Source organism: Vespula vulgaris, chromosome 1 (assembly GCF_905475345.1).
Source record: "Vespula vulgaris chromosome 1, iyVesVulg1.1, whole genome shotgun sequence".
NCBI classification, from domain to species: Eukaryota; Metazoa; Arthropoda; class Insecta; order Hymenoptera; family Vespidae; genus Vespula; species Vespula vulgaris.
In genome coordinates this window covers 10,955,030-10,975,875 of record NC_066586.1, presented here as the reverse complement: position 1 = coordinate 10,975,875, position 20,846 = coordinate 10,955,030, and the positions used below count along the sequence as shown (strand labels likewise).

Genomic DNA, 20,846 nt, shown 5'->3' with positions numbered 1-20,846 from the left:
ATGAATAACGAGAGAGAGAGAAAGAGAGAGAGAGGGAAGTGTCTTGGAGGGAGAAGAAGAGAAAATGTATACAAGGCAGCGCACACAATTATGCAGCACGTGCCACGAGCGTCGTCACAGAGCGCAGCAAGCGCGACCCCTTACAAATTATTTATGAGCTCCCTTCATATTTTTCACCGCTCTGAGTGGCGCTACCCCCCTTGTGAGTAGCACCTCGCATAAGGTTTTCTTTCCTCTTCCTCTTCTTCTCCTTCTTCTTACTCCGTATCGCTATGCTTCTTTGAAATTTAGCGCCATTGATTTCTTTTTATGTACATCTCGCGCAATCGAAAGTTTTTTCCCTATTTTCCCCTATTTCCGACATCTCGAAATATTTCTTATTTAATTATATCTTCAAAAAAAAAAAGAAAAGATAACATGTTTCTACGATCTCAAAATATCCAGAAGTAAGAATCGATCTGTGCCTTTATTAAAATTCTCTATTTATCTTCGAAGCCAATATTATTACGTACGATATATTAAATTTGATGTTAATAATTTTTGAACCCGATAAAGATTTAATAAGGAAGATTCACATATATTTCTTAGAATCGTTTGATCAAACATTTTCTTTTCAAAAACAATGTTATTACGTTGGGATTGATACTATTCGTTCATGTTATACCTACATACATATATATAGGTATAGATATATACGTGGATCGAATCCAAAGTGTTTTGAGTTGGTAAGTTGAGATAAATTGGGCAAGAATAAGGTCGGTACGGCATCGGTGTGTAAACGGTAGCACTCCGCGGCCTACTTTTACCTCCCAGGGATACGAGCGAAGAATAGAAAATTCAAATATCCTGTTCAGATATGAAAAGGATAAAGTACTTTTAATGGATATTCTCGTCCGGTAAGATAAAACGATGAGTACGACGTGGGGAGCGAGCGGGAAAATTCTATAGCCAGCTTGCTCGTCATACATAAAAGTCGGCGCAAGTGTGCGCTCGCGCGCACAAGCGACGACGGAATCGGCTTTACAAAAAGGTGAACGTGAGACCAGATATAGCTCTCTCTCTCTCTCTCTCTCTCTCTCTCTCTCTCTCACTCTCTCTGTTTCTATATTTCTATGTTTCTACATATGCCGACGGAAAGACTATTTTCACTGAATAAATATTAACAACTATTATTATTATTATTATATTATTATTATTATTATCGTTGTTATTATTATTATTATTATTATCATTATTATTTCGTTGAACGTTAAATAGTTAATAACCATAATTTTATTCGAAAACGCTCGTGCCTTTTTCTACTCGTTTGTCTTTCCTTTTAGAAGAGATGAATAAAGTTCGTGTAAGAATCAAACTAATCTTATTCGACTTCATTCTTAAATGAACGGCTTTTTATTTTTTTCGAAATTTTTAGAAAAAGAAAAGATATACTAATAACACACAAGAGCATGGAACTTATGATCTTTAAATGGTATCAAAATTTTTCAAATAATGTCGCAAAGATGTAAAACAATGCGATAGATTGATGTAAAAAAAATTGAATATCTTTTATATTGTTAAAAATAAATTTGAATCTGTTGAATTTTCTGATTAATTTATGATTTTATAATTGATGAACTATAGAAACACGAACAAAATATCTCAAACGTTTTCTTCTCAAGTTTTTCTTATTTTCACCTTGGAAACACGAATAACGAGAAGTATCGTAACGAGTACTCGTTCGCAAACGTCTATTCTCGCGAGAATAGAACAGTACGATAGTCTACGAGCCGATGGTACGGGTTCAGCACGAATTTTCGCGGGATAGTTGTTACCCAGGGTTGTGAGAAGGACTACGATAGGGCCGCCAGAGAGAGTTTGACGGCAAATATAGAGTGGGTAAGGGACCAGGGAGCAACATAGTGAGCGTAGGGCCCTAGAGACTCGCTGCAATATTTCATCATTAGACTGACACGATGCTAGGGTTAGTCGTCTCTCTCTCACTCTCTCTCTCTCTCTCTCTCTCTCTCTCTCTCTCTCTCTCTCTCTCTCTCTCTTTCTCTCTCTTTCTCTTTCTCTGTCTCTGTCTCTTTTTCTCTTTTGATCCAGGGCTATACGAAACTCGTTACATGCGTCCGTGAACGTAATACGTTACCAGTTACACCACATTGCCGCAGGGATGGCAAGATCGTTGTTATTGAATTCGTCAGCGTCACAAATAAAAACAAAGTTTATGGGAGGTTGGACCATCTGTAGTAACACTAGTAGGGACAGAAAAGAAGAAAGTAGAAGTGGAAAAATGGGACAACGCCTGGGTACTTAACGATCAACGAGCGTGCTTACAAATGAGGAAGACGTTAATCTCATCGAACGAATAGAATCAAAATTCTCGCATATCAGATCTATACTTCTGATTCGTTTAATATTATTTTTTAATTTCATTTGTTCGTTTTGTCTCTTTTCTTTTCATTAACAATAAAAAGATTATAATTTCTGTCAAATCAATAAGACAGTTCTTTTTATAAAGATTAAAAGGGTATAAAGATTATATGAAGAACAAAAAAAAAGAAAGAAACGGAAAGAAAAGAAATACTTTGAATTAATACAGTATAAAAGTTTAAAGAGATAACAGAGAATATAAGAGAGTTTAAGGACCATTATACGAAAAAAATCAAATGAATATACGAAAAGCTAATAAAATGATTCTCTTTTTCTCTTTTTCTCTACCTAATTCGAACGAAGTCAACTTCACGAGTATAAGTTGTCGTAAATCCGTGAATCCGATATATCCGGGAGTTACACGGAATGTATTTTTAACCTTCGCCGTACGAATGCGATCCACGATCCCCAAAGTTTATTGTATCCCGCAGAGAGCATTACAGGTCGTCCCAGAGCCGGGATATTATACAAGGAACGCCCCTACGCGATCATTCCGGGTCGAAGCACATTGGTTAGGGCACCCTCTTACCATCCTATTCGTTTTCTCTCTAGCACTTTCTCTCTCTATTTCTCTCTTTCTTTCTCTCATTCATACAGTCTCATGGAGCCTCAGATTGAGCTTGAATTAGCATAAACACCGCGAAAGGAGCATTCGACAAATTGAAGACCAGAAGTTGAATATTGGCGAAGCCACAAATCATACTCTATCTCTCTCTTTCTCTCTCTCTCTCTCTCTCTCTCTCTCCTCTCTCTCTCTCTCTCTCTCTCTCTCTCTCTCTCTCTCTTTCTGGTACATACGTACGAGCATTTTAACCAGTAAAATTGCTTCTGCATTACAAACGAAGTCGCTGAACGTGGCATTCACGGCAATAATTAAATCGGACGAAAATTAAAATTTTCACTCATTCGTCTGTCTATTATTTAAACTCGCCGATGAACATACTGCTTAAGTTACATTTTTCAACAGTACCGATTAATTATAGACTGCGATAAATGTCCGAGTCGATTAATTATTCTCCGCGATTTTAACTCACTGTCGGAACTCGTTTCATTTTATTGTTGCATGTGCACGAACATTGGGGACCATAGACGATTCGTACGTATGTATCTACGTGACTTCACATACTGTATATTCCTGGGACCGAGTTCGTCATTAAAGCAATCGTTATATCGATGAACCAAGCCGGTACAAACGTCGATGTTAATAAAGTAACGTTATGCTCGCGTTTCGTTTACGATACCCATCGAGTAAACTGAACGGAATTGCGCTTTATATCTTCGTCACGATACTATCTTCAAACAGATTTCGTATGATTTGAATACATCGAAATTGTGTTTATTAATGTCTTTGAATTAAAAGAATTTTGGAAAAAATATCTAAGTCATGTTGGACAGAGCAAATAGATGGTACAAAATATTATAAACAAATGTAACAATGTAATCGAGGAATTTAATAGTATTTGAGTATTGTGTTTCTAAAGAAATGATCAAGTCAGCAAATGTTTTAACACATTGTAGAGTAAATATTTATTCACTTTTTATGTTTCTTATATTATTTAGAGATAACTATGTATAATTATATATAACTTTCATATGTATTTATATATTTATAATTGTATCAAGATATACAGTTTCAAATATTTTAGATAAATAGTCAATCATACCAAATTTGTTATCCCCTATTATATTGATTATAATCAAAATTTGTAGCTAATATATGATGTAAAACACGAGATATATCTATCTATTACCCATGTATATGCAATGTATTAAGTACATTTAATTCAAAATAGTATGAACATGCGAATTAATGATTGTTGAAAAGCTCCAAGTTTACTTATATTAATAATAAGGATATAGTTTCAAATAATATCACGATATGAAATATATGTCAATTAAATATATACTTGATTATTAATAAAATTTCAATGAGCGCACTGTATAAAAACGTATTACTTTCTTTTTACTTAAAAAGATCTCTTGATCGTATCATCGTATCATCAAGAACAATATGTCGTTTAAAATAAATATGTATTAATTGGAAATAGGAACTTGATCGATTTTTTTGATATCTTGAATTTGATCGCTTCTAGAAAATTCCCGAAAAATTTTAGGATCTTATCCGTAGGAACGAATGTAGTATAGCATAAATGCAAACTCACAAAGAGGTGTGATTGTACCTGATGATGCGGCCGGTTATTTGGATGGGGGGTTGGCATGTGAGCACCGTGATGGTAGACAGAAACCGGATCGTGTTTCAAAGGCATTGGAGTGCCCGCGTTGTGCTTTCCCAAATCCGCAGCTAAAGCCTCCGCCCTCGAAAGTAAGCCGTCTTGCAAACCGCTGTTCAAGCCCCCGAATAAGTCACCCTGAAACAGAAAGCATACCGTGCGTGACGATAATTGAAGATGGGATTTCTTACATACGACCGATCGATAAATAGGACGAAATGTCTATAACTAGATTTTTATAGACGAGCTTGTTAAATTTTTATAATAAAAACAACGTGAGATTATCTTAGTCAAGAAAAAATCAAAACGGAACGATCATTACCTCAGATTTTCAAGACGATAACAATGTGTTCCAAGGAATATAAAATCATACCTCGAATTCTGCAATTCGTGCAATATTTTTGGTTTTATTCGATCGATACATCGATTCTAAATTATTTTCGGTAATGGTATTTCCATGATCAGATCGTATGAATGATTGACGTATATAAACGTTGCTACGTGTTACCTGTCAATTTAAGACATATCATACGTACGTACAAAATTTCGAATGTCCTATCGAGGAGACATTTTTTTATTTATCAACTTATTAAGGTGGTTAGCAAGAGCGATGTATTTTCTAAAATCGATTATACAATAGTATATTTCTCAAGTATTTTAAGCATGCATTTTGAAATCGTAGACGTTATCTAAAACGTCGACACGCAAATATGAATAAATATTGTATGCATGTAATCCGTATGTATCGTATGGCATTTCATCCGCTTTTAAAACTATCCTATCGAACAGCATCCAGACAACAGACTGCTCGAGTATTCTACAGCAGCATGGCCGTACGATCGATATTCCGAAAATAGTTTCTTCTACCGAGACTCAAAGTGAGTACTACGAACTTCTTCAGACTTTCGATTTGGTATAAAAACGTTTCTTCGCATTTTAAAATAACGTAAAACTTTTAATTATCTTTGATTACATATATAAATTAAAATTTTTATGATATATTATTCGTTAAGATTTTAACAAACGAAAATGAAAATGGTCGAAAGTCTACGTAAATTACATAACGACACTGCTACATTATTTTTGACACTTTTAATCATCTTATTAGTTATACATAACAATATTAAAAGAATTCGATAGTAAAACTACGTGTTCCGAGAATATATATAACGTTGTTGACACACTTTCGACGTCGTTAACACGTATCTATTAAATGGTAGCTATCTTATTTACCAAAGGAAACGTATTCTCTCTGTTCGAAATACAAACCGTACAATATTATCATACGTCAAAGCGTAACGATATCAATTTAGTAATCGCATTCGCGACAGCACCCACCCCAGAATATTCGCAAATCGAATTCATTCGTCACAAGTTAACCAGGAGTTGATCTGAAAGATGGACACTTAACCAGACGACCCAAGGGATAGTGGACGGGACAGTCAACGGTGTTAGTTATGAAACTGGACGATAGCAAGGGTTCCCAGTCCCTTCTATGTATTTCGAAGTAGCACGATTCGAACCCTCCCCAAAAAGTCAACTCTCAATGCCAATGAAAATGAACGTGAAGAAGCATGAAACGTGAACTGAGGAAGATTGCACGTATAAACACGTTCGAATATATTTTCGAGTACGAAATCTAAGTACGAAAGAGTGAAACTGATATTAATTAATACTTTTAATAGTCTGCAACGTTTTTCGGACATTTGTTTACTTGTTTTTCTTTTTTTTATGTTTCGTTTATTTTAAAGGTATAACAAAGATATCGATATCTCTTTAAAGCTATCGATTTATATTCCATCTCAATATAACTGCATTAGTATGCAATACATGAAATCATACGCAAACAAGATTGCAAAGATTAACGTATTAACATATTCGAATATATTTTTGCAGATGATTCGATATGATAAATTAATTGTTAAAAATCATAGAAAATTTTTAAGTTATGAAGTTCTTTGAAGAAACGATATGTTTCTGCTAATACTTAATACATTAATGTCATCGTGCTTATTGATTTATGTACTTGTGTCGTCTGAGATCATTAATTTTGATTGTTTCTTACGAAAGGATAAGACGTAAAAGGGATGCACTGAAACAGTATCCGACGTGGCATGATATACGTTCTTTTTTTTCTGAACGTCAAGGGTTTGTTTCCATCCATTTCGATAGGGGGTTCTCTTAATAACAGTTATGCGTTGGATTCATGGTCGCTTTTTACTCAGATACGCTTCTATAACGTGGCAATCGATATTATATGGGACATTTCGCGTCAACTACATCTGTCACTCGTACCTTCGGACTCGCAAGACTCGAACGTTGTTCGAAAAGTATAGTGCATTTCTTTGACCAAGAATATATCAAATTCCAGGAAAATTAATTTGTATTAAATATTTTTCTCCTGTTCAATTAATCCTTCGTACTTTCGATATACATCTTATCAAAAAAAAAAAAAAAAAATCGTGTAATACAAGTAATACAAAATATACAAGGCTTAGCGAATATTTACCAACGATTAATTTTAAGCTAGCAAATTTAAGTTAACAAATATTGATATAGGAGGTTAGTATCTCAACCGGTGAGAACTGTCTTATTTACATTTATTCGATTTTTTTATTTAACAACGAAAAACATTGACTCTTTTTATGCAACAAATCAATAACTCTACACTTTGAAAGAAAGCCATTTGATTTTTAATGAAATGTTTCATTTAAGTTTTCGAGTACAAAACAATTGTAGAAATTAACGCTTCAGTGAATGTGACTGCTAAAATGTATATTATGCGAATCGTTCGTAAAATGGGAAAAATTCATCGATAAAATACCTACCCTCGCGAACAAAAGCGTCTCGTTAATAAAAGAGAACCGTTAACGTGAATGTAGTCGGCCTCTCTTTTATCCAAAGAATTATGAAAAGTTTAACGTCATAAAGCGGTATTGCTGATTATTTTTGTATTTTATTACTGCATTGTTTCAAAACTCGTAGTCACATTATTAAACTTAAATTGGGTACCAACTGACGTGCGGAAAACGAGTCTTCAATGTTAACCTCTCTCTCTGTGGAATGTAATTAATAATTTAACGCGCCGATGAAGTCTATTCCCATAACGTCGTTTCTATAGAGTTAATTGAAATTACCAATAGGCAGAGATTATGATATTCTTTTCTCTCTCTCCTTCTGTCCCTCTCTCTCTCTCTCTTTGGAAAACAAAAAGAAATTTAATCGATAAATTCACACAGAACATTCATTAAAAAGTCAAATATTTTATTCTATGTTACAATATTTTTATAGCTATGCAGTAAAAAATAATGATTAATTCTTTTCTAAATTCGCAAAAAAGAAAAAACGCTTACAAACAGACACAAAAACAAAAAGGAACGAAACTAATCGCGTTCAGAATTTCTCAAGTCGACCTTGAATATCTCTCAAAGAGAAAACTTTCCGTCGTTTAGCGACTTTTCAAAGTACTCATCAAAATACGGGTATTGTAACGAGGTCGGCCCACGAAAATTTATACGCGGGAGTTATCAAAATATCGTTAGCACGATGTGCTTGGTCGGACGGGGCCAAAGGTGATTCACTGCTCCTATATTCATTACGAGCGGTAACGTCCGCATTGCTCGATCAATGTTTCATGTGAAAACCACCGTCGTACTCCGACGCTTCGATTATTTATGAACTTCTCGTGTCTTCGTCGGGTATGAGCACTACTACTACCTTATATGCCCTGTTCGCTGTCTCTAGGTTGCTGAACCGCCGCCACTTTTTCTAATCTCGTGGCGGCAGCCCCTTTCGCCGTTCCTCCTCCTTTCTCTTTCGATCATCCCTAGATACACTCCGATTCCCTTGCGACATCGACTCGTACGAACGCGAAAAAAGCGATTATCTGAACGGCTCTTACGAATGGAGAGCTTTACACCTGAACGAGTTTATTCATCGAACATATAAACTAACGTTATACCTACTAACATATGTATATATACATATATATGTGTGTGTGTGTGTGAAAATTATTATGTAAAAATTGATTATTTAATAATACCATATCACAAACTATTAGAATTATCGCCAACTAAAATCAAGATTGTAATTAAAATTTTATTATTCCAAATAAATTCGAAAGATTAAACTCGATTAAAGAAAGCTCTAGTATCTATTTTTGTAGAAATTAGAGGAAGATCGAAAGCTCCTCGTTTCTCCAACAATCTATTTACTTAATTCCACTTGACATTACTCAGAAACGAGCGATAAATGCTAGCCATTTGCGAGAGAGACGTTGTTACGAAGAAAAGAAATACTTCGCCCTTGGAAAGTGTTAACAGGGCGATAAATCGTGAAGGAGCTCTTGTTTCGAAGGAGCTCGTGTTCGTCTTCTTCTTCTTCTTCTTATTCTTCTTTTTCGAATGTAAGGCTTATTTAGGGTCGGTCAAAGCACCTGAGATGATCATACGTTCTCTCGAATTTCAGAAACGATCCTTCCTATCTTGTAAGAGATCCCAAGGACAGAACGAGAACGATAGAGAAAGAAAGAGAAAGAGAGAAGGAAAGAGGGAGAGATACAGAGAGGGCAAAGATACAGATTGCTCTTGTTAGAACACGTGGTTAACAGCTCGTAGAGTTGTTTAGCAAACTTTCTCTTCTTCCCTTCTCCACGTTTCGCTTCTTCACGTCGCCGCGGTTAATAGAGTCATTTTTCTGAGCTGCCTGTAGAAGCAGGACCCCACGCAACGGCTAAATACATCTTCCGAGTGGAGCCACCGTTAAGGATTAGCCAATTACAATTGAATTACCGCACCCTGTCGGAAGATGGAACGGGAGTTAATTTATCGATGCCCTCTTCTCGCTGATGCGCCCACGAAGGCGATTAAATCAACGATATACAATTTATTAAATAGATAATCGTAACGATTTCGATCAAATTTTTCAATCAAAAATTTCAATATTTTATTTTGCAAATATTTATAACCATTGATGCGAAAAAAACTAATTTGTTATACCATCGAACGTTTTTAATGAAACTTAGATCAGTTAGGTAGCTATTTTAATTAGGATAGATCCATCTCCTTGGAAAATTTATCGTAATTCGATATATATAATTGATGTTGGTTATTGAAATCTGTTTACGCCTGTCGATTATCGTTTCGTGGAATTATTCGGTTGCCGATCGAACGATCATCAAAGTTGCATTAAAAGCTTGCACTACGTTGTTATGCATGAAATGAAGAGAGAGAGAAAAAGAGAGAGAGAGAGGGAGAAAGAGAGGGAGAGAGAAAGAGAGAGAGAGAGAAAGAGAAAGAGACCAAAAGAGAGTTAGTTTCCCTATTTATTTTGTTTTTCTGTATTTAATCGTTTTTCATTCCCAATAAGAGAAAAAGATGGGCATCGGCGTATATCACACGTACCAGTTGAGTATCCGAGTGAATTTACGTCATTAATTAGCGATCGAATCGTGGTTACGCCGATCTGAATACGAAGCATACTGGGGACCGACGAGTATCGGATATCGCAAATTGGGACGATTACGTTATTTCCGTCCGATAACCTACATCGCGGAGTAGTCTGAGCCATGAATAAATAAATTCTTCCAGAAAATCTGACGTCTGACACGAAAACAAGCAGACTATTCAAATTATCACTTGCATGGCGGAGTACCTACTGTCTAGAAAGGAATATTATACCGGTCTTCGTTATAGCGCGTTTAAAATTTGCTTAACTTTCCCTCCCCCGCCTCCTCTTCTTCCTCCTTCTCCTCTTCCTGGGTAAGAATCCAATTAATAAAAAATTCGGATTTACATCGAACTTAGTATCGAATAATGAAAGCAGTTCTTTGGCTCTCTCTTTTTCTTTCTTTCTCTTTCTCTTTATCTTTCTCTCTCTCTCTCTCTCTCTCTCTCTCTCTCTCTCTCTTTCTCTCTCTCTCTCTCTCTCTCTCTTTGTCTTTCTTTCTCTCTCTCTTTCTCTCTCTCTCTCTCTCTTTCTCTCTCTGTGTCTCTTCGCTTCTCTTCGATCGATATCGTCGCAAGAAAAAGTGAGAATTCATTTATAACCACGACGCTTTCTGAAAAAAAAAATGTAAGATTCAGAACGAATATCGAAAAATGATTTTTCCAATCAACGTCGCAGATGTTCCGCAAACTCAAAACAAAAAGTAATTCTTTAAACGGAAAGAAAAGAAGATACAGTTTATCAGGGTAACACGATTTTTATATATTTAACAAAAAAAAGAAAATGTGTTAAGAAAAATTATTCAACGGAATAGATTATTCGCAGCTGCAGGTGTCTACTGCATCGGTGAAAAGCATAATTGACACTTGGGTTCTTTTTATGACACTCAAACTATCCTCGTACTAGCTCATCGTATATTTGAATAATCAATTTACTTTTGGCCCATAATCATAACCACGAGTTACCAAGTTTATGCGAACCCAACCACCGTAACTACGTGTATACAACGACGAATTCTCCTTCTTACATTTTTTTTTTTTTGAAACTTCTGCTTCTTACCTTACGATTGATCCAAAATTGATCAAGAATTACCTCAAAAAATCTTACAACCCTTTTTCCAATGTATTTAAATCTTTTTGTTTCATTCATAATAACAGTGGATAAAAATTTTCTGAAATCTTACAATGATAAATTACATATAACGAAAAGAAATACCGTTTTAAGAGATAATCAAAGTCAGCCTCGTGCGATTATCTTCTATCAAATATTTTCTGTCTTACCTCACAGTTCAATCAAACTTTAGATTTATCTATAATAAATGTAAAAAGTATTCGTACATTTATCATAATCTTCTGTAAATGTATATTTCTTTGTCTTATCGTAATTTTTGTATAAAAAAAGAACTAGCGAATATTGCAAGCTAACGTCAACAATGGAACATTTTTAGGGAATATTTTAATCGCTCTGTATGAATACTTTGCACGCATAAATTTTGGCAGATATATCGAATCATTTATATTACTATTATTTATTATGAACATGTTTGTTATAAACATGTAAAAGATATTTAAAAATGATTTAAAAGAAGAGTAAAAAGAGTTACTTTATAAAACAAAATTATAGAATGTAACTGTTATGTATAGATTAATAAAAAATTGTAACGAGTAAACGAAACATTACTGGACACTGTATGACATCGTTAATTCGATCTCTTAAAAAAAGTTTTATATTATATAAAAATCAGGAAAATTTTATTTAAAGAAAGTTATTTCTTGCTATCTGCTTATATATAACGAAATTGTCGATCATTATTTAATGTTAGTCAGACTTACTACGAAATAATTCGCGACGATGTCAATCAACTCATTCGCAGACTTCGAGACTAATCTAATAGTAGTATTAAAATTAACGTAATAAAGAAAAGGAACAAGCTAAGAATTCGACTAACTTCTTTGCCCAACTTCTGTTTATTTTCTCTTCGCACATATGCATTTCTCTTGTAGGTATATACATTTCTTAACACAGATTAGTAAGATACTTACGTTATGCCTCGGTGACCATGAATTGCACATTATGGATGCATCTTCCAATATACGACTCTGCAATATTAAAAATTTTCTTTTTAAAGAACGTGACATACAACATGGGCAAAGACATGATGGAACGTCGTACATTATTGATTTTTTTTTTTTTTAATAAAATACAAGAGGACGCGTAAAAAGAAAAAGAAAAAGAAAAAAACAAGCGTAATCTTTTAAACGAAATTGATATATGATTAACGATAATTCAAGCAAAAAATAGAATCGTTCGACGTTTCAATAGAATCTAGACACTAAAATTCGGGCAAAAAATACACTAGTCATATAACGAATCGTCTACTCTTTACGACCCCATTACTAAATCCAAAGCTTTTCCCGACGTCCTTTCTTCTCGGATATAGATCGACGCGACGGCGAAGGAGAAAAACTATAAAAAAGAGAAAGAAAAAAAATCGAAAATCCTATCGCCAGAAAAAAATTACAATTACCAAATCATAAGTCGGTAGAAAAAAATATAGCTCCGGCATTTATCTCTGAGTATCTTTCTCGCCTCAAACGAAAAAATTGCGATCTATCCATCGATTTATCAAATTTGACGAATAATACGTAAAGATAAACGAAAATATAGATTATAAAAAGCGAAAGGAAGAAAGAGAGAGAGAGAGAGAGGAAAAAAGAAACTTTCAGAGAACGATAGTCCCAGTCATTATTATCCTTAATGACATTTAATACGAGTTTAATGACCGACGCAGACGAAATATTTTCGATCGCAACGATTTTCGAAGAAGTGAACGCGGAGGATTTATCTGTCAACGCGACTTAATATTCATCCAATCTGCATATTTCATTTCCACCGATCGCATAATATGTATATTTAAAGCGAACAGTTAAGATTGACAGAATCGGGGCACAACGGCGTCGCGACGCCGTCGCAAATTAAATGAGTCATTTCGGGATACGCGCACAGAACTAGGTAATTCAATATCGTCCTTATTAAAAAAGCGTCGGGTAATTCTCCATTCCCTGTCGTTCTCACCCTCCTCTTTCTCCACCACTCTTCCCTTGCTTTCTACTATTTCCCTCTTACTCCTCATTTCACTTGCTCGACTGATGACGATGATCGCGTTATTACAATGAAACACATCACTTTACTAGATCAACGCAGCCAATCAACGTGTCACGAACTTTCCAGACCATTGTCGGGGATCATCGACTTCTGGATTTTTTTGTTTTGTCTCTCTCTCTCTCTCTCTCTCTCTCTCTCTCTCTCTCTCTCTCTCTCTCTCTCTCTCTCTCTCTCTCTCTCTCTCTTTGTCTTCTTTTTTTATCAACTACAATCCCCTTTTATTCGTCAATTTATTCGTCATTTTGTCCTCGATATAAGATTATTATTGTTATTATTATCAATGTTGTTGTTATTATTATTACCTATTTATATTTTCTGTGAAACCTTTAAAGTACGAAAGATCTTTTCAAGCATTTGTGGGGATGAATCGAATACGCAGAAACCTTGTGAGACATTATACATAAATTGTACAATCGGAAATGCATTTTGCTTAAAATAGAAATTGCATAAATAATTAAGATATTCTAATGATTATTATTATTAATGTTGTCGTTATTATTATTATTATTATTATTTGAGTTTTTTCTATTTTTACTCATTCATTTTCTTCTGAAACAAATATTATTATCATCATTATCATCATCACTCATTATTATTGTTATTATAATTATTTTTATTATTATTATTATTGTTGTTGTTCTTGTTATTATTAATACTATTATTATCGTGATCGAGGAAAAAAAAATATAACCATGAATGAAAGAAATATGTAATGGAATATATTATTTATCTTGTTATCATTTTTCATTCTATGTACTTGTGTTGTCATTTAAAGAAATCGTTTATCCCGACTCGTCCATTCTTATTAATTTTTAAGCAGACCTCGTCACGATTAAAAATATGTCACGAAGTGAAAATTTTTATCTATATTTTTACGTATAGTTTTTCAACGTATAGTTATTTTAATTCGAATAGTGATGATCAATGTCTTATTATAAATTTCCAGATATCGAGCTCGTTTCTTTTGCTACGACTCTTAAATTTTATTTCAATTCGATTATTCGAGTAGAGTTTGTATTCGTTTAATAAGCATAATTAATAATATCACGTACTAGAATAAGAAACTGTTTACTTTTTTCAGATATAATATTATAGTAATATTTTATTATCGTTCATCATACATGGAACATTTGCATCGCACTGTCGACGTATCTTGGAATAATTTTCGATGGGAAATAGACCGACAGAATTGTCATTTCGCGTGACGTTCCCGAGGATGTCCCCTGAAAGCAGCATAGAAACTGACAAGAGAAGTAGGATAGGGCGATTGTCAGGAACGCGTCGTGTTTCAGGATCTACGAATTTTCCATCTCACAGAGGTTTTACCCTTTATCTCTACGAATATAATATAGGGTTCGCTATGACCTATCAAAAACATCGCTTTAGAAAAAAGGAAAAGAGGAAACGTAACTCTTTTCATTTATAATTTACTTTTTTTTAATTCGGAAAAAAAAAGATTATATCAAATTTTAAGTAAATATTACTGTAAAAATAATGGAAACATTACATTATTACACAAATTGTTATACAAATATTATACGTATACGTGAAACTGCATTAAACATTGATACGTTGTAATTACGTGAGTAAAAATTTTTAAGGATTAGGAAGAAACGAAATCTCAACGAGGAAAAGAAATCAATTCATAAATCATTTCGATGGTATACATTGCAGACTTTTTATGATCTAGCAGATAAAACTTGGCAACGGCAGTATCTAACGTCACGATAATACTCTACAAATATTCGAAGAGGTCGTACAAACGTTTCTCCATCTTCTACGAACGAACGAAGCATGCACACGAAAATGTGTATACCTTCGTCTAAACACACGTATGAACCTATATACATCTACACGTTTCTATGTACGTATGGATAGATCATAGATCGCTCGTGAATGTTTATCTGTATGTGTACGTGTGTACTTTGGTACTTGTTGTACACATCGACGGTAAATACAAAGATCTATCGAATCGTCAGTGTTTGTATGCGTGTATCCATTCACACATGAACGGATACATACATATATACATACATACATATATAGACATATATATACATATGTATATATATGTACATATGTATATATATATATATATATATATATATATATATATATATATATATAGATAGATAGATATAGAGCTGTCCGTCAGTCATTACGAGTACATCTATTTGCTACATATACATACATACATAGGCACATGCACATACGCTAGAAAGCACAGAACAGAACACTTGCGAGCGAGCAAACAGCCGCGACCGGATCAGTTAGCCCGGCTAATTGATTTTCCTTCGCAGTACGAGTTGGTAGTAGTGGCACACGGTATTGCGACGCACGCTACAATATTGGGAGACAGTGCCGCGCACAACGGTCAAATCCAATCGGAAACTCCCGTTTGATTATCAGAGAACATGCATGGCCGATTGTAAATCAACCACAATCGTGTTTGGGAATGATTCCCGATCCTTTCCGAATACGACGAAATTCATTCTCTCTCTCTCTCTCTCTCTCTCTCTCTCTCTCTCTCTCTCTCTCTCTCTCTCTCTCTTCTCTCTCTCTCTATTTGGTTAATTTTTTTTTATCTCTAGCTTCAAACTTGACAAAAATTTCTTTCAATTCTCTATGAAAAATTAAATATTATGCTATCAGATTCCTTGTCTTTTCTGATCACGTGTGAAGATTTATTAAAGATCGAAACCAATGAGAAATTTATTGAAATTATTCTTTGGAATATTATTTACAAGATAATATGTTCGTATTGTATTTTCAACTCGTAAAATTTTCAAGGAAATCATAGTATTTACAATGTAACCAACATCCGAAATTCGAAGAGATCGTCATGTATATTCCGGTTGTGAGAGAAGAGATCGATCAGTAAATTCGGCCATTCCCTTGTTTAACCATGGCAGAATGGTGCGCTGGTGCAGCCGCAACAAAAGGTGCTTCTCGTCGATAAATCCAATCCGAAACTCACGATTGATTGCCAGAAAATACATCGGTAGAGCTCTATATTATACGTGCCGTTACGAATACGAGTACGTTCCCGAATTTCATTGCTTTTATATACATACGCAGATATGTATATGGGTATACGTCAAATATGTGTATATACGCTGATGATTTATGTTAATATCTATATTTCACAGTTGAGATTATAATTAACGAAACGATTAATAAAAATAATGAACTATTTCTGTTGTATTATTGGATATATTTCTATTTAAATTATTTAAAATCTTAAATAAGGTCATAGAAAATAGTTGATTAATAAGTAAATGAGTATATTAATTGTCATTGAGTTTCGTGAAAATAATTTCGTTCGAAATTCGAATTACAAGGACGACATCTCAGGTTAAATCGAGTTTAAAATGGAATAAAACAAAATATCGCAAAAAACACTCGAGGACCGAGGGTCTTCGATCGGTCAAAGGTTCCTGAGAAAGTTCCCTTCGTCGGAACTTCAGCTGATAATTATCTAAATTTACTGGGGACCTGGAGTCAAAGTGTGAAGTCGTGTTCGAAATCTTTCTGCACTTCGGGGCTCTCATCCGCCGGTTAATATCAAATGAGGCTACGTCTCTCCTCACTTTTGTTATAATCGGACACACTTGCCCTCTCCCGGTTACTGTCAACCATTCTATATTATTCAACAGACTTGTTTGAGCCATTCTAAACACATCTCAAGCTTACTTTCACTTTATCCTTCTAACCTTTGTTTTTGTCGTTCACCTTTCGTTAGAATCGAAAGTCATAGCGACTTTTAAATTATTCCAACATTTCCTTAAAATTATAGTATATAATATACAGGGGAATTCATAAATGCGTGTCAATATTTCAAGTGGTAAACTTACACATTAAAAACGTCGTACGAACGTATGCCCTATATACCTTGGTTCTCGAGTTATACATAGATAATTAAAGAAAATATTCAAAATGCCGCTACGTGCCTGAACAAACGTTATTATACGCCGTAACATTTCGCACTCGCTCCATTAATAAATACCAGATATTCTTCGAGTAGTCTCAAAAATACCAAATATTCTTCGAGTAATCTCAAATCCATCCTTTCTCGCAGACTGCGTATTATTCACTTTCGTTGAATACGCAATGATTTTTAAATGGCTTCAAAAATAAAAATCTAATGAGTTGAGATCAATAGATTGTGGTGATCAGGCATTGGTTCTACCTGGCTCAATCCATCGATTTCTGAAGCTGTTATTCAAGATTGCTCGCACTGGGGCATATGCAGTAGTTCCTGCAGATCGTTCCGTCAAAAATCAAAATAAACAAGTTGCATTTAATCGAAACGAAAGAAAGTATGGTCCCGAAAGATTACTCTTCGCAGTTCCTCCTTCGCACATAGGTATTTGAAATATTTTCTTTAATCATCGTTAACTCGAAAACTAAAATATATAGAACGTGTGTTCATGTGTTTTTTTACTTATATTAGCGTGCATTTATGAATCATGTATAATATATATTATATATCTATGTGCGTAATAAATTCACTTTTTTCATTTTACGTGATATTATGTATCACGTATACGTACATACATACACACACATACCTCAGCAAATTCGCCGAGAGATTTTCCCCTTTTATATCTCGAATAATGCAAAACACGAGTAGAGGACCGTTACATGCCGTCACACTTCTCGAGAGTTAATTCGAATCTCAAAGAAGACGTTTTAACGCGAGCGCAAGTAGCTCGAGAGTAAATCTTTTCGATCGCGTTAGATGCAGCATAGAAAGGTAGAGGATAGGAAGGTAAGGGGGTACGGTAGGCAGCAGACAGGCGGATTTGCGTTGACTCCGTCTCATAATTATTTCAAGAGAAAAACGCAAGCCTCGGCGAAGCGCGAAGCGCCTAAGAGCTCTCTAAAGAGAATTTATGAAATTTTGTAATGTAATATTCTGATTCGTAGACGCCGTGGCCCGTATTCCTCGTTAACTCTTTCCCTGCTAACGATTTTTTTGCTTTTAATGTAGAGAACGCTATTATGTGATTCCAGGAAACGTCATTGCGCCGCTCGCGTTCAAAGGAGGATATGAAGTGAACTAATGCAATCTTGAAAATTCAGAAAGCGACAGTAGCAGGTAATCAGACGTTGTAGGTACCAGGCGAGAGCAGTTTATCAGCTTTCACAGTTGGAATTTCTAAATGCCGTGAGTTCCCCAGCTGACCGTACGGCAAACATTTTTCACAAGGAGACCTTTTCCATTTTCGATCTAAATCGAGGAATTAATAGTCCCTCCTCGTTGATCCTCAACGACGAAACGAGTGGAACGATAATAAAGCAAAGTCAAACTGCGAACGTTAACTCTGTCATAATTCATCGGCGTATTTATTTTAACTCTCCGCCTTTCGCCATTTGATAACGTAACGCTAATTCGACAATCAATAATGTATGAACTGTTGGAATTATCGCTTGAATCTGTACACCGATTGGCCATTTAGTTTCTACGAGTATCATCCCCGATTTACATAAGTTTCAAATTTGAATATATGACTTATGGAAAAGAAAGAAGAGAGAGAAACATTCGTAGATCCCGACATTATCGATGTTTAACGTTCCATCCGAATCGAAGAAAATATTAAATCGTCAAATGTTCGGTCTGACACTATTTAGAAAGGAGTCATCAAAATCGTGCCTTGGTTCGAATGAAAAATCAGTGATTTCGTAGGCACACTACACACATATATCGACGCTAGCCACGCTCATTGGCTACGTACCGTTCCGCCCCCGCAGCCCCGCCAATCAGACCGGCCGCTTTCTCTCATCGATCCACACCATCCACACTATACTCAGCCGCCATGCTCAACTTGCCTGTTCCGGCTATCCTTCTCCGACCATATACCTTCACTAACGTGAAATAGCGAACATGAGCGAAGCAAAGGGAAAACGAAAGGGCACCGATCGAGAACGAAGGAAATATTTCCGAAGGAAAAAGCTCGATACGATTGCTTCGACGGATGTAGATATTTTCTCTCTCTCTCTCTCTCTCTCTCTCTCTCTCTCTCTCTCTCTCTCTCTCTCTCTCTCTCTCTCTCTTTCTTTTCTTTTTCACGAACATTTATACATAGCTATATGTATGTATATCTATGTATGTATCTCTACGTATACACGACAAGATACACGATCGATGTTGGGAGAAGCTTAGAATTTCTAACGTAAATTCTCTGTTTCAGAATTGAAATCAAATTTCATTGTTATATTTGTTATATTTACAATGTTCTTATATACCTAATACCATACTTTACAGATTTATTTACAGTTTGTATTCTTTTCGAAACAAGCGAATCGAACTAATTAATCATCGTTGAAACTCGTCATTAAACACGTCGTTAAACTGTTTTAGAGGATTTCAAATAATCAATAACAGTACTCGAGAATTATCGTTTAACTCCTGCACTTTTCTTTCGAAATTCAATGGATTGTTGTTAAGTATGATAAAGCGAGGTTCTTGCACAATCATTTCCCATCCATCATGTGTTCTTCGTCAACAGCGGGGTGTTGATTCCCAGACCAGAGGATCGACTTTTCTTCCGAACTTGGAAAACTGTAGCAACACAACGACAATTAGGATAAAAATTGACAAACGAGATAGACCGCAATGAACCGTTCATGATGGATAGCTTCTCCATAAGAATGATTTATAAAATGTTTCACCCGATTAAACGCATATACGTACGACTTATGTACTTACTTGATTTACAAAAATTTTCATTGCTTTATTACGATTAGAAAATACTATCGTATTATAATAGTCATTCGATAGACTCAAATGTCAATTAAAGTAACAAGACAATTGATGATACGTCAAGACAGGAAAGAAATAATTAAGTCGTTGCAATATATCTACCTCGAATATAGCCCAATGTCTCATTTAAAATGAATTATAAAATGTAAAAGCGTAAGCGAAAAGAAAACCGAAATGATATCTCGCCTAAAGTATTATCCAACAAGTATTATCTTACGATTAGAAAAAAAAATTGTGTAAAAAAAAAAAGGAAAAGAAAAAAGGAATTCGAAAAAGCAACGACTGACCTATCGAACCGAGAGTCGAATAAAAAAATACTTTCGACGCTACAGACGCATCAATTTTCATTATCCCATTTACCGAGTAGGCCGACATTGTGGAAGAGGAGAAAGTGATTCGGACTGTCAAAAATGGTCTCTGACGCGGTCGAACTCCCGTCTGGTTAACAGGCAGTCTCGTCATTGCTACTGCCGCTATAACGGGCGTACACAGCGATAGCAAGAGACCTCCTCTAATGGAGGTTCGCTTCGACCGGGTCGACTCTCTCGCGCACGGCTCCCTCCGAGCTACCTAGCTACGCCACCCTTCGGAATAAACTCGACTCACCCTCTCTCTCTGTCTGTCTGTCTGTCCCTCTCTCTTTCTCTCTCTTTCTCTCTATCTCTTTTACTATCTCTTTCTATCTCTTTCTGCTACCATCGTCCTCCCTAAACCAGCCCTCTCTTTCTCTTCTCCTCCCTATTTACGTCTTCCTTCGTGTTTCTATCTCTCTTCTTCTATCTGTCTCTCTCTCTCTCTCTCTCTCTCTCTCTCTCTCTCTC

At 35.2% G+C, this 20,846-nt stretch overlaps 1 protein-coding gene across 3 annotated transcripts in view; it reads right to left on the bottom strand.

Moving 5' to 3' along the window:
• LOC127063716 (inhibitory POU protein) overlaps positions 1 to 20,846 on the bottom strand; it is a 41,742-nt gene that overhangs the window by 8,263 nt on the left and 12,633 nt on the right. Inside the window, exons 2-3 of one of the 3 annotated variants that reach the window (XM_050993844.1) lie at positions 12,137 to 12,193; positions 4,581 to 4,787 (exon numbers count right to left, since the gene is read on the bottom strand). In XM_050993844.1, coding sequence (XP_050849801.1) covers positions 4,581 to 4,787; positions 12,137 to 12,193 — 264 coding nt within the window. The remainder of the gene's footprint in view (positions 1 to 4,580; positions 4,788 to 12,136; positions 12,194 to 20,846) is intronic. The other 2 variants (XM_050993938.1, XM_050994022.1) reach the window with 2 other exon arrangements.